Source organism: Manihot esculenta, chromosome 5 (genome assembly GCF_001659605.2).
Source record: "Manihot esculenta cultivar AM560-2 chromosome 5, M.esculenta_v8, whole genome shotgun sequence".
Lineage (NCBI taxonomy): Eukaryota > Viridiplantae > Streptophyta > Magnoliopsida > Malpighiales > Euphorbiaceae > Manihot > Manihot esculenta.
The window spans coordinates 17240132-17253319 of NC_035165.2; the positions used below are offsets into that span (position 1 = coordinate 17240132).

Here is a 13188-nt window from a genome sequence, read left to right on the forward strand (position 1 = left end):
TAAAAAATTTATTTATTTGGATTAATTTAAATATAATAAAATTTAATTAAACTATTTTATACTAAATAAATCAATAATAAATTTAAATTAATTTAATTTTCATTATTTTTATTATTTTTAAACTAAACATAAATACTTATTCCTATAAATAACAATATTTTTGTCACATTCATCGAAAAATTATTATTAATATTTTTATAATATTTAAAATTTAAACTTTACATAATTTTTTACCATAAAAATATAAAGATCGTTTTCTTTTTAAATTAATAAAATAATATAATAAATTTCTTAATATTAATTATAAATGAATTAAATATTAATAGTCATTATTAAATTAAAATAATTTTTTAAGATTAATTATTAATTAAAAATAAAAAACAAAAATTAAATTAAGACAAAAAAAAGATCAAAAAGAAAAAAAGAGTTTCTAAAGACTAATTAAATAATTTTATTGTAAATAGTTTTAAGTGAAATTATTTCTTACAAAGTTCTAATAATTTTAATAAAATTTATCATTAGTTCAAAATCAATTTTTATAAGAAAAACTATGATAAAAATAAAATAATTATGACAATTTATAAATGCCTTCAGTTGGCTTGAAGAAAAAGCTCACATCTAAGTTATTATTCAACACCTTGAAAGGTTTGAATTATATAGTCTAAATTGAAGCTCAATAATGCATAATGTTATCCTCCTTTCAACTTGATTTTTTTGGATGAAAAAAATTTAAATGAATTTTTTTTAAAAATTATACAAAATTTCAATATTTTTTAAATAAAGATTTTTTAAATTAAAAAAAATTAAATTCTTTTGTTCCAAATAAAATAATTGTCTGAAAATAAATGAATTGAATTAAATTTTTATAAATTTTTATATAATTTTTAATTTCAATAGAGAGTAATAATATAATAAATCTCTAAACTTAGATACTTCTCTTTATTTAAAAAAAAAAAATAGATTCAATTAAAATCCAAAGTCAAAACTTTCATTCCTAATAAACTGATGAAAAATATAAATTATCCAACGAATGAATTTGAAAATATATATAGATTATAATTCATGTTAAAAAAAAACAATAATCTTAGAACCATCATATGTATCACTAGTTTCTAATAAATGCATAAAGATTTCATAGTTTAAATATGTACCTTATAATGCGAACCAACAAGTACAAAAGATCTATTGGTGCTTTTTAGTGGACTAGTGACAAGGAGTAAAGATAAGAAATTTGAAGCAGCTATAAACTTACACATTTAAGAACAAGTAACACAAGAATTGATTAAGATTGTCATTGGCAAATGTCTCCTAGAACTTGAAGACACATCTAAGCTACTCACCTTACTTGAGGTATATAATGGAGATGACACCGCCTAATCTATTCAGCATTGTTATGATGGGTTTACTATATTTTATTATTTAAACACTTATTTTAATTTGGCTTTTTTTTGTTTGTATTTTGGTCATATTTTATTTTTTAAGTTTTAGAGTATTGAGCATGGCTTGGACTTATATTTTAATACTTATGAGTTTTATATATTATTTTAGTGTGTGATTGTGCTTGGACCTTGTGTGGTTTGACCAGACTTCAGAAGAGTGTCTTAGAGTTTTATTTATTTTCTCCTTACTATACAATGATAAGAAACACTTATAAGAGCAAACTTTTAAATCAAAATTTCCAGAATTTTTCTTCATGTCTTTGGCATGTAATTGCTTTGAGTGAAAGTAAGAATTTGCTTTCATCAATTATATCAAAAATTTTGGCTAACTTACCAATTATTCGTTATAACGTTTGTCAGATTCTCATCTAAATCCTTCAATCATTGGTGTTTCAGCTTCTCTAAGTATGAGGTACCATAGTGACGTGGAACCCTATGGCACAAGCCTCAATCCACACGCACAAGTAGATATGGAATCTAAAGATTTGATAAACCTATCTCCTATGGCACCCCATACTTAGAGAAGCTAAAATACCAATGATCGAAGGATTTAGATGAGAATCCGACAAACCACTACAAAAAAACAAGGTATCAGTGACGGATTTAGCGACGGAAGTAACTTCCGTCGGAAAAAAAAAATTTAGCGACGGAATTAGCGACGGATCAGCGACGAATACTTTATGTTTAATTTTCTGACAGATTAGCGACGGATTTTTAAAATATTAGCGACGGAATTTATTCCGTCGCTAATCCGTCAGAAAAAGCAAACAATATAAAAGCAAAAAACCTAATCTTCTTTTCATCTCTCTTTTAATTTCAGCCACCCTTTCCTCTCCTCTCTGCCCCTCAGCGCCCATTCGTGCTTCTTGCCACTCTCGCCGCCGCCGCCTTCGCCGCCGCCACTATTCCCGTCGTTGTCGCTAGTGGCTGTCGCCCTTCCGTCGCTGTTGTTGCTGATTTTCCTGCCGCCGCTGCTGTTCCCGTGGGTGTCGCATAGTGCTGTCGCGTCGCCGTCGATGTCCCCTCGCCGTCGCCGTCATTGCTGTTCCCGTGGGTGTCGCGTGTTGCCTTCGACTCGCCGTCGCTGTCCCCTCGCCGTCGCCGTCGCTGTCGCTGCTGATCCCGTGGGTGTCGCGCGTTGCCTTCGCCTCGCCGTCGCTGTCCCCTCGCCGTCGCCGCCGTTGCCACCCGCTGCTGCAGCTGCCGATCGTCGCCACTCCAGGTAAGTTAGTGAATTGCTTTGATACGGAGTGATGCAATCGGTCTCTGCTTAAACTAGATTGATATGGGTTATTTGGTTTTCACATTACATTGAAGCTTGCCAAACTTTGCCAAAAAAAATCGGTCCAAAGGCACTAATTAGTTGTGTGTGTGCTGTGATGAGTGTGTGCTGTGATGAGTGAATGATGTAATGAAATTATTTTTAAATAAATTAACAGATTTGAATTTATTTAAAAAAATAACAGGATTTTATTGGTTATGTTGTGTGCTTAGTGAGTTACTCAAAATAACTCTCAATTATCTCTATAGGAGACATGAAAAAAATTAGTAAAAGAAAACCAGAAAGAGTTAGTGGGAAGTAAGAAGGAAAAAAAAATCATCTTTTATTTGCAAAGAGAGAAGACATAAAAGATTGAGCTTCTACAAGACATTAGCATAGGAATTAAATAAACAAATAGGTGCACTGTCAACAAGATCCTTAGGAATTAAATAAACAAATAGGCTAATGAAGTATTTGTAAAAGCTTAAGAGTATTTGTAATTCCAAAAGTGCACCAGCAGGTGCAAAATTGCACCTGCTAGTGCACTTCTGCTGCCCCTGCTGGTGCACTCTGCACCAGCGGGTGAACTTTGCTCCTGCTTGTACAAGATATTTTTAATTAAAATTAGAAAAAGAAACTTATATATTGAAATTCAAATAAATTTATTTTGTTTACTATTAATAAAAAATATAAAATTACTAATTATATAAGAATTGTAGTATCGGATCAAAATTGAATACTGAGGATAGATTCCATCATACTGTTCTAAACTACATTTAAACTCATGTATAAGATTATATGAAAGTCATGAAATAAGAATAAACATAGATACTAAATTAAAAATTATCCTATGAAATATGAGATAAATATGGTCACTCGGATTATTTTATCATAGAATTATATACTTATACTCTTATATTATTTTAGATTAACTTATTAATATATAATTAAAATTATAATAATTCAACATTTAAATTTTAAAAAATTATAATAATTAAATATAAATTAATTATATTATTGATATCTGTAAAAAAAATAAAAATAATTTAACTTATTATTAAATATATTTGAAATTTTATTGTTATATTTGTCTAATTAACTTTATTAACTTATTAAAATTCACAGTATATTTAATGAAATTTAGAATATAATTTATTTTTAGTTTTTTGAATAAATTATTAATAGTTTAGTATAACTAATTTACGTTTAATTATTATAATTTTTATAAATTTAAGTGTTAAATATGTTATAATTCTAATTTAAATGTTTAATAAATTAATAGCAACTAATACAAAATATTCAGCCATTTATTTATGTCCATCACACACAATTCTTTTATTTATGTCCAGCTGTCATTGTATTATTTGATATAATGATTAATGTAAATGTTGCTTCATTTAGAGATTTCAATTTTGTCTCTCAAATACTTTGTGATTTCATTTTGAGATAAGTGGTATGTTTGAGCATCCTATTAAAATTTTGTTGAAATATCTGTCGGATGAAATGATCTAAGAATATCAATTTTTCTCAACGTATTTAGAAAGTTTTCTTCTCATTTGGACACAGGTTATGGAATGTACAACAAATCGGTTTTTGAACGAACCAAATTAATTTTTATCGGTTTAATTTGATTCGATTTATTTAAAAATTTGATTTGGTTCGATCTTTAAAAAATTTATAGTTCGATTTTCAATTTTTTTAATACGATTCGATTTTGAACTAAACCGACTGATTGCACCCCTAATTGAATAAATGAATTTCTTAGTTATCCATATAATATTAAACTCTATGACTAATAATTTATCATGTGGATATAAAACTTCCAGTTAAATAAAAGTTTAAGTAGTTACAAGATATCTGCTATCAAATAGTTACTAGGAATCCATTGCTAACTGAATTTTAAAATGAATTAAAAATTTTATTTTATATAATTTTAGGTTATTCATAAATACTTATATATTGGTTGTCTTTATTGTTAATTGAAACTAATGGACAATTATTTTTTCAGATGCCTCGAAGAGCAGTATCATCTAGAGGTAGAGGACATAGCCAGCAACTCTCTACGAATGAAACAGATGAGCCAGTACAGATGCAAGAGGAAACACTGGAGCACACTCCAGCAGCATTAGGGGGACAAGCAAACGCATCATCATCATCATCAGTTCGAACTAGAGGTCCGAACTTGGGACATCCTATCCCATCAAACCCGTCTGATCGGCAATTGATCAGATTGAAAGGAAATGTGTAAGTCATATACAACTTTTTGCAATTGATTTAATATGTATTATTACTTACAACTACTAATTATGTATAAAAATATTGTAGCTTTTTAGATTCCACAGTTACTAGATCAATCAGTAATGACATTAAGATGCGCTACACTGCTCCATGGAAAACTTAGCCAGAAATACCTTTAAAGACAAAAGACGAGCTCTTCGGACTTTTTCGGGTAAATACAACTTATATTCTAAAATTTCTAATATGCATTTTAAGTTTTTTAAATTTACATAACACTAATTGTTGTTTGTAGAGTCGATATGTATGGGATGAGAGTGAAGAAGATATGATTCGAACTGCTTGGGAAAAGGTAGGAAAAGAAAGATTGCGAGACATTCTTAATAGAGTTAGGAGTGAATTGTTGCGTAAGCACAAGAAGACAGATGTTGCTTATCTATACAATTTAGGACCAGATTGGATGGAGGCAGAGATATGGAATGCACTTGTTGCATATTGGAGTACACCAGAGTGGAGAAAGAAATCAGAAGCTGGTAAAGCAAATAGAAACGTAGAAAAAGATGGGACTATTACGAAACACTCTTGTGGTTCAATAAAACTAGAGGTTCATGAGAATAGATTGGTATAACTTTTTTATTCCTTACTTTTATTTATACAATTCTGTTTTTATATAAATGCCTAGATATTATTCGTGCATATTGTGTTGTGGTACATCTTGTGTTGTGTGATTATTTCTTTTTTGTAGGCAAAGAAGTTAGGTAGGCAACCAACTCAACTTGAACTATTTCGTGCCACTCACACAAAAAAGGGGAGTCAAGGTGTTTTCATTGATGGAAAATCACAACGAGTTGATGTAAGTTAGTTTTTGCTTATTTATCGTTATCACATTATTTTTCTATTTGTTATGTTATCATTAGTTGTGTATGGTGCATGAAATGTTGATTATGTTTTCTTTTTTTACTTAGGGAGCTTATTTGACTGCCATTGCTGAAAATGTGAATGACAATTGTGATAGTCAGTCTGCTTTTGATTTGAATAAGTGGATGGAAATTTCTGGAAGTAGTAAAGGGAGGGTTTATGGTTTTGGATCTTCTGATATTGCAAAATCTGGAACTCCAACTACCTCTTTCTCATGCACATCAGCTCATCCTGGAGGACCTTCTCAAACTATGTTTTCTTTAGAGGAGGTTGAACAAATATTAGAGCAAAACCGGGTCAAAATAAAATAAGACATGGAGCAAATGCAAGAGCAAATGCAAGAGCAAATGTGAGTGCAGATAGAAAAGCAAATAAAAGATCAGATGAAATCATTGAAGAACAAAAAAAGATCTTCACCGCATAATCCAACTGCAGATTGTACTTCTCTATCAGATGGTTCAACAAATTCATAGATTAGTTTTGTAACGACCCGAAAATCGGACCGCTACCGGCGCTAGGATCCGGGTCGGCTTAAGGCCGCCAAGACCCGTAGCAAGCCTGACTTGCAACCTGAAAACCTGTTTAATCCCATACATGATCACAACATACATAAAAATTTAAAACTTTTCTTTCATACATCCAACTCAACCTGAACATACACTGCATATAGCCATAATCATAATCATGATCCCTCTGTGGGATCTCATCAATGCCCCAATGGGCGATACATCATAAGATGAGTTGGCTTTCATAAACATAATAAAACATTTTTGATCATGTAATAAAAGGGATACCTCATACACAATGTCAAGCACAATATCTAATCCTCAATATCATTACATGACTGAAACTGTACTTTTACATAACATTAATACATCTATCATGTCCACACTAACTATTACATATGCGTGACTTCATTACTCTTGTAAACCTCCTGGTCTACCCTGTACCTGCAATCCTAGGGAAATTGGGAGAGGGGTGAGCTACTAAAGCCCAGTGAGCAGAATAATAAAACACTTAAAACATATGATAACATGAAATGCATCACATCACAGCTAATCACATTAAGGATGAACCTGTCACCAATAGCTCTCTACATGGTCCAACTGTGCCAGAACGTAGAATGGGTCCTGGTCTTTCCCTTACATATCATAACATAACATGGTCCAACTGTGCCAGAACGTAGAATGGGTCCTGGTCTTTCCCTTACATAGTGCCAGGGAATGTAGAATGGGTCCCACTGGTCTTACTTTCCGTACTGTACATATCACATCATCATATCATAGATTGAGGGCTATAGATCATCCAACGTTCATCCACATCAACATTTAAAATATGTAATGCAACATATTCGTGAATTCTAATGCAAGCAACCTAATTCATCACATGGCATTCATGATGCATGAACGTGCTCAAACTATACAATCAGTTTGCTTAAAAACATAAAGGTTTATTCCACTCACCTCTGGATAGCTCTGACCAGACACTGGGGAAACAGACTCACTGCTGGGGTCCTCGGTTCCTCGGGTCCGAACCAACACAGGTGGACTCAAATGAGGGACCAAACATACGTGAACATAACTCTAAACTATTCCCCAAAAACCCCCTAAAACATCATGGAATAATCATAGAAAAACATGCAAGAAATGGCTGAACAGGGCACTTTCGGCGGCAGGTTCGGCGGCCGAAAGTCCCTCCAGAGCCGAAAGTCAGGCAGGTTCGGCGGCACCTTCGGCGGCCGAAAGTCCCAGACAGAGACGAAAGTCTCCTTTCGGGGGCAAGCTTCGGCAGCCGAAGGCTGCCTCCACAAGAGGGTTCGGCGGCCGAAAGTCCCTTCGGCTGCCGAACCTGGTTTCTCCCAAAGGGCAGAAACTTGGTTCAAACATGCACAAATGCCTCCAAACTCAAACCAACATGCATTTAGCTCAACCAAAACATGCATTCAAGCTCCTAGGGGTCTCAAACTACCTTAAAACCCCAACTACAACACATCAAACACATATTACAAGCCACATTGTTCAAGAACATACATTTATACCCATAAACACAACTATGACCTAAACATGCATTCTATCTCCATGAACTTCATAAATCTTACTTAAAACATACTATAAGCTAGAGATCGACTCTTACCTCTTGAAGATCGAGAGTAGAGGCGACCAAACTTGGAGTTGGGAGAGATTTGAGTTCTTGAACCTCAAAGCTCCAAATCTTTGCTCAAAAGCTCAAATCTTCAAAACGAAGTTAAAACAAATGAAAAACTTGAAAGATCTAGAGGAAAAACATCAAAGATCGGTGAGGGGCGGCGGAAAGCTCACCTTGGCCGAAAATGGGGAAAAGCTCGCCCGTTTTCGGCTAAGGGACCCTTTTATAGTGGCTGGCCAGGCCACGTTCGGGGGCCGAAAATGCCTCCGCATGCATGCCATGTTCGGCGGCCGAACTTGAGGTTCGGCGGCCAAACCTGGACTTCCTCACTTATGCTTTCGGGGGCCTAAAGGCGCTCCCGAAGGCATGCATGTTCGGCGGACGAACTTGAGGTTCGGCGGCCGAACCTGAGTTTTCCTCCAAGGTTGTTTTTATGCAAAAACTCATTTCCATTTTACTTAAAACCATGAAATACCTTAAAACATTTTATGAAAACATGATTCTACCCTACTAGAGGCTTCCGACATCCGAGATTCCACCGGACGGTAGGAATTCCGATACCGGAGTCTAGCCGGGTATTACAAGTTTTTAGTTTTATGAACATTGTTAAGTATAATTGATTTATTTTAAATTTTATGACGATTGTTAAGTATTATGAATTTATTTTAAATTTTATGAACATTGTTAAATATTATGGATTTATTTTAAATATTCTGAATATTATTGAGTATTATGAACATTACTTATAATTATTATGAATGATATTTAATTTATATTCAATATGATTCTTAATTATAAATTATTTGATTATACAGGGAATATGTAAATAAAAACAGGGAATTATTTTTTGTGATCGAATTTTAACAGATGAGCGACGGATTTGTGAGAAAATTTTTTAAAATACGTTAATATTTCCGACGGATTTCCGACGGAAAATTTCCGTCGCTAATTATTTCCGACGGATTAGCGACGGAATGTTCATTGGATAAATTGGAATTTTCGACAGATTTAGCGACAAACATTTTTCGTCGCTAAATTTTTCCGACTGAATTTTTCGTCGGAAAAGCCGTCGAAAATATTTCCAACGGAGTCTAGATCCGTTGGAAATCCGTCGCTAATATTTCCGACGGACTTGTAATCCGTCGGAAAAAATTAGCGACATGACTTTAAGCGACGGACTTGAGTCCGTCGCAAATCCGTCGCTGAAAGTTTCAGCGACGGATTTTTAACTTTCAGCGACGGAAAAATCCGTCACTGATAGTCTGTTTTTTTGTAGTGCCAAGATTTTTTGTGAAATTGATGAAAGCAAATCCTCACTCTCACTCAAAGCAATACACGCCAAAAGTATGAAAAAAAATTCTGAAAATTTATATTCAAATCTGACTCTTACAAGTGTTTTTTATCCTTATATAGTAAGGAGAAAACAAATAAAACCCTAAGACACTCTTTTTAGACCTGGCCGAACTACACATAAAGTCCAAACCCAATCACATACTAAAATAACACATTAAAATAAGTATTAAAACATAAACACTCTAAAATTTAAAAGATAAAATATGGTCAAAATAAGGTCAAGCAAAGCCAAAATAAAATGAGTGTTTAAATAATAAAACATAGCAAATCCATCATAACAATGCCAAATAAATTCGACAGCGCTATCTCCATTACACACCTCAAGTAAGATGAGTAGTTTAAGTGTGTCTTCAAGTTTCGCGAGACATTTGCCAATAGCAAGTTCAGTCAATTCTTGAATTACTTGTTCTTGAATGTGTAAGTTTATAGCTGCTTCGAGCTTCTTACCTTTGCTTCTTGTCACTAGTCCACTAGAAAGCACCAATGGATCCTTGCTTTCTTAATTCTCATGTGATTTTGTTTGCTGGTTCGTATAATTTTCTCCTTCCTCGAAAAGATTTGTCCTCAAATTTGCAACATTGTCAAAAGGAGACAAGTCAGACACATTAAAGGTAGCACCAAGATGTGGAACTCAGGATCAACATGTGATAAAAAAATCCGGTCACACAACTTGATAAAAAAAATAAAGCAAAAATATCTTCTAAAATATTGCTCTACTATACCCCTAACCAGCAAATGTGATTAGAAACATAGATAATGGAGCGAAAATTGCTCTACTACACCTATAACCAACAAATGTGATTAGAAATATAGATAATCAAGCAAATGTTGCTCTACTACACCCCTAACTAACCAATGTGATTAGAAAATAGATAATCAAGCGATTTTATCTTTGAGAACGCCACAAGAAATTCTAAATAAATTAACTAAGTATGGAGGAGATTCATATTAGAACGCCACAAGATTAAACATTGATAAGTTGCTAAATAATGGAGAAGAACAAAATATTGTTCATAACATAATCTTTTATTCATTGACTTCTTGTGGCTGCCACCTTAAGTGTGTTTTTATAATCTCCAAATCCTAATTCTATTATAGGAAGATGTAATTACAACACAGGAAAGTATTTAGTCAAATAGTCAAATTTGGATTACATTAAAGATCATTTTCCTAAATTATCTTGGAAAAATCTCCTTTCTAAATAGGCTGCACGAATTTGGCTTCTAATATAGGTCAAATTAGTTTAAAACAAATTCCACAAAATAATAAAACTGGTCTAAATGCAATTTGAACATACATGCATTACGCAATCTGAAATTGTGTTGTGCGTCCACATGTGTTGAAAATAGTGTGGCTTGTTTCCTTATTCTTTTATATTTTTTAAATATAGTTTTCATCTCGTAAGTCTTGAATTAAGCGATAATAACTTGATTTGTTATAATTTGGAGTTTTCCATTTTAAATTTTTGAAGTATTGTATTATTTCATTACTCGTATCACTGCGCCGGTTGGTGGTTTTAGGGCAACAAACGTTTGCTCGTTATTCCTTCACCGAAAGGTTGGGATAGAAATAACAATGAACGCACTTTATGGGCACGAAGCACAGTAGTTGTCGATGGATAGCCAGAAGGTGGCACTAACATTTCAGACTCAGTAACGGGCCTATCTTTAGGCACATTTCGTGCCGGAACTAGTACTATTGCTATGGAGGCTGCTGAAACTACAATGTAGTTTATGGCCTTAACGCCAAAGGCTTTTGTTATCTCCGGCACCTAGTGAACCATATCATAGAAAACCAACTTAGGTCTGGTTTCATGTATTATCTTTTCGACTTGGTCATGGGTACGATGGGCTACAGCGAACAAATAGTTTAATTCAATGGGGATATCAGAGGCGGTCTGGGTGCCAATGGGTAGGCCGTTGACGTGAGGGACGGTGAGAGATTGCAAGGTGATGAGATGAGGATAAAGATTGAAGTGTTGCAATTGTTGTATAGGTTTGGTTGGTAGCAAAAAAGTGGTGGAGCAGCCGTCTCTGCAAGGCTGTTGGCGAGATGGAGGAACGGCATCATGTGACCGACGGCAAACCATGGGAATATCACCAAGTGAAGATCTGAGCTCTTGGGATTGCTTTTTTTCTGTAGATCGCTTGTATTGGATTATAGATTTTATGGAGGTTCCCTTTTCTTGGTTGGATTTATATAAAGCTCATAAATTTTGTGATTTGAAGACAAAAGGAAACTAATTTATCAGAGTCAGTACACTAGGTGAGACGAGTGAAACTCCATTAATGAAAAATTAAATATCCATGAATTTTTAGGTGAATAAATTATATACAGAGAGCTACAACTCATCTATGTTAAATATTTGGATGTTGATTCCTAAATTGATTTGTTATGCACAAATTTCAACATAAATATTTAATTTAAAAATTATTAAACTTGTTTTTTTATATGAAATTGATTTTATACACGTTCATTTAAAATGGATTTTACAATAATGTGATAATTTTAAATGAATGGTAATCAGGAACTCCGTTGATAAAAAAAAAATTAATTAGGGTTTTTAAATGAATAAGTAATATCATATTAAATTTTATAACTATTAGGTTAAATATTTGCATATTAATTTTTTACTTTTCATTAGTTTTGCATGAATTTTAATGCAAATATTTAATTTAAAAACTGTTAAAGTCATTCTTATATGATATTAAAATTCTATTAGATTCACTCATTTTTTAAATAGGTTTTCCTATAATGTGACAGTTTTAATTAAATGGTTAGTGTGGAACTCTATTAATTAAGAAATTAATTAATTAAGAATTTTGAATCTTAATAAGTTTATAACTAATAGATTTAATATTTACATGTTGATTCGTATTTTAAATAGTTAAACACAAATTTTGATAGAACTATTTAATTTAAAATTCTTATATGAGATTGATTTTATATTGGACTTACTTAGTGAAATGGTTTACAACAGTGTGATAGTTTTAAATGAATAGTGTAAGTGAATAGTTAAATTAAACTTTCGAAATCATAAAAAATAATATATTGCATTCAATAAATATAAACAGAGTATAGAGTGAATAAGATTGTATCTACAGAAAATAATACTAAAAGTCTCCAATTAAATACCAAATAATTAAACAATAAAAATAAAAGAAGGTATTTAATCAAGTGTTTGAAGAAAGTAATAATCTAATAAAAATCAAAAAATAAATTTGAGAAAAACTGGTGCAAATAAATTCTAGTTGAAAAATAGAATTTATTTCAATTGTAAGAATTGGTTATTGAATCAAAGATAATATTTTTTATTTATTTCAATAAATTGATTTTAGTTATGAGAGACGCTCTCACAACCAATTTCTCCTAAATTAATTAAGAAATTATAGTTAATCAATCTCTGTCAATATACAACCCAAAAAATATATATTAAATTTAATTTATTAATGGTAAAAATCCAATTCTAACAAAAAAATCAAACCGCATGCTAAGTTTAAGGTAAATTATACAATTACTTGGCGGATTACATTAATCTTTATCTATGGTTGAATAATTTAAGTAATTACGGACTCAAATATCTAAACTAATAATATGTTTACTATGTTAATATAAATAATAAACTCTATTAATCAATCAATAAAATAATAATAGCTGAAATTACATAAATATTGAAGGAAACAAAGTTAATAATTAAGTTTAGTTCCTTTAAAAAACTGAAAATTTTAATCTATTTTCAATTGGAACTAAAGAATTTAGCCACTTATAATGGCTAAAAAGCATAAAAGTATTGAGAAAATTTAGTAAAAAATAGAGAATGGGTTAATATCAATAAAA

The 13188-nt window shown here is 32.0% G+C and overlaps 1 protein-coding gene across 1 annotated transcript; it reads left to right on the forward strand.

The window, feature by feature from the left end:
• Nucleotides 1-2455: 2455 nt before the first annotated feature.
• LOC122723691 lies at nt 2456-6181 on the forward strand. Its single transcript, XM_043956788.1, has 6 exons — nt 2456-2661; nt 4267-4276; nt 4709-4942; nt 5231-5557; nt 5681-5788; nt 5901-6181. Exons 1-6 carry the CDS (start codon nt 2456-2458, stop codon nt 6162-6164), a joined length of 1149 nt encoding a protein of 382 aa, XP_043812723.1. The 3' UTR covers nt 6165-6181.
• Nucleotides 6182-13188: the final 7007 nt, after the last annotated feature.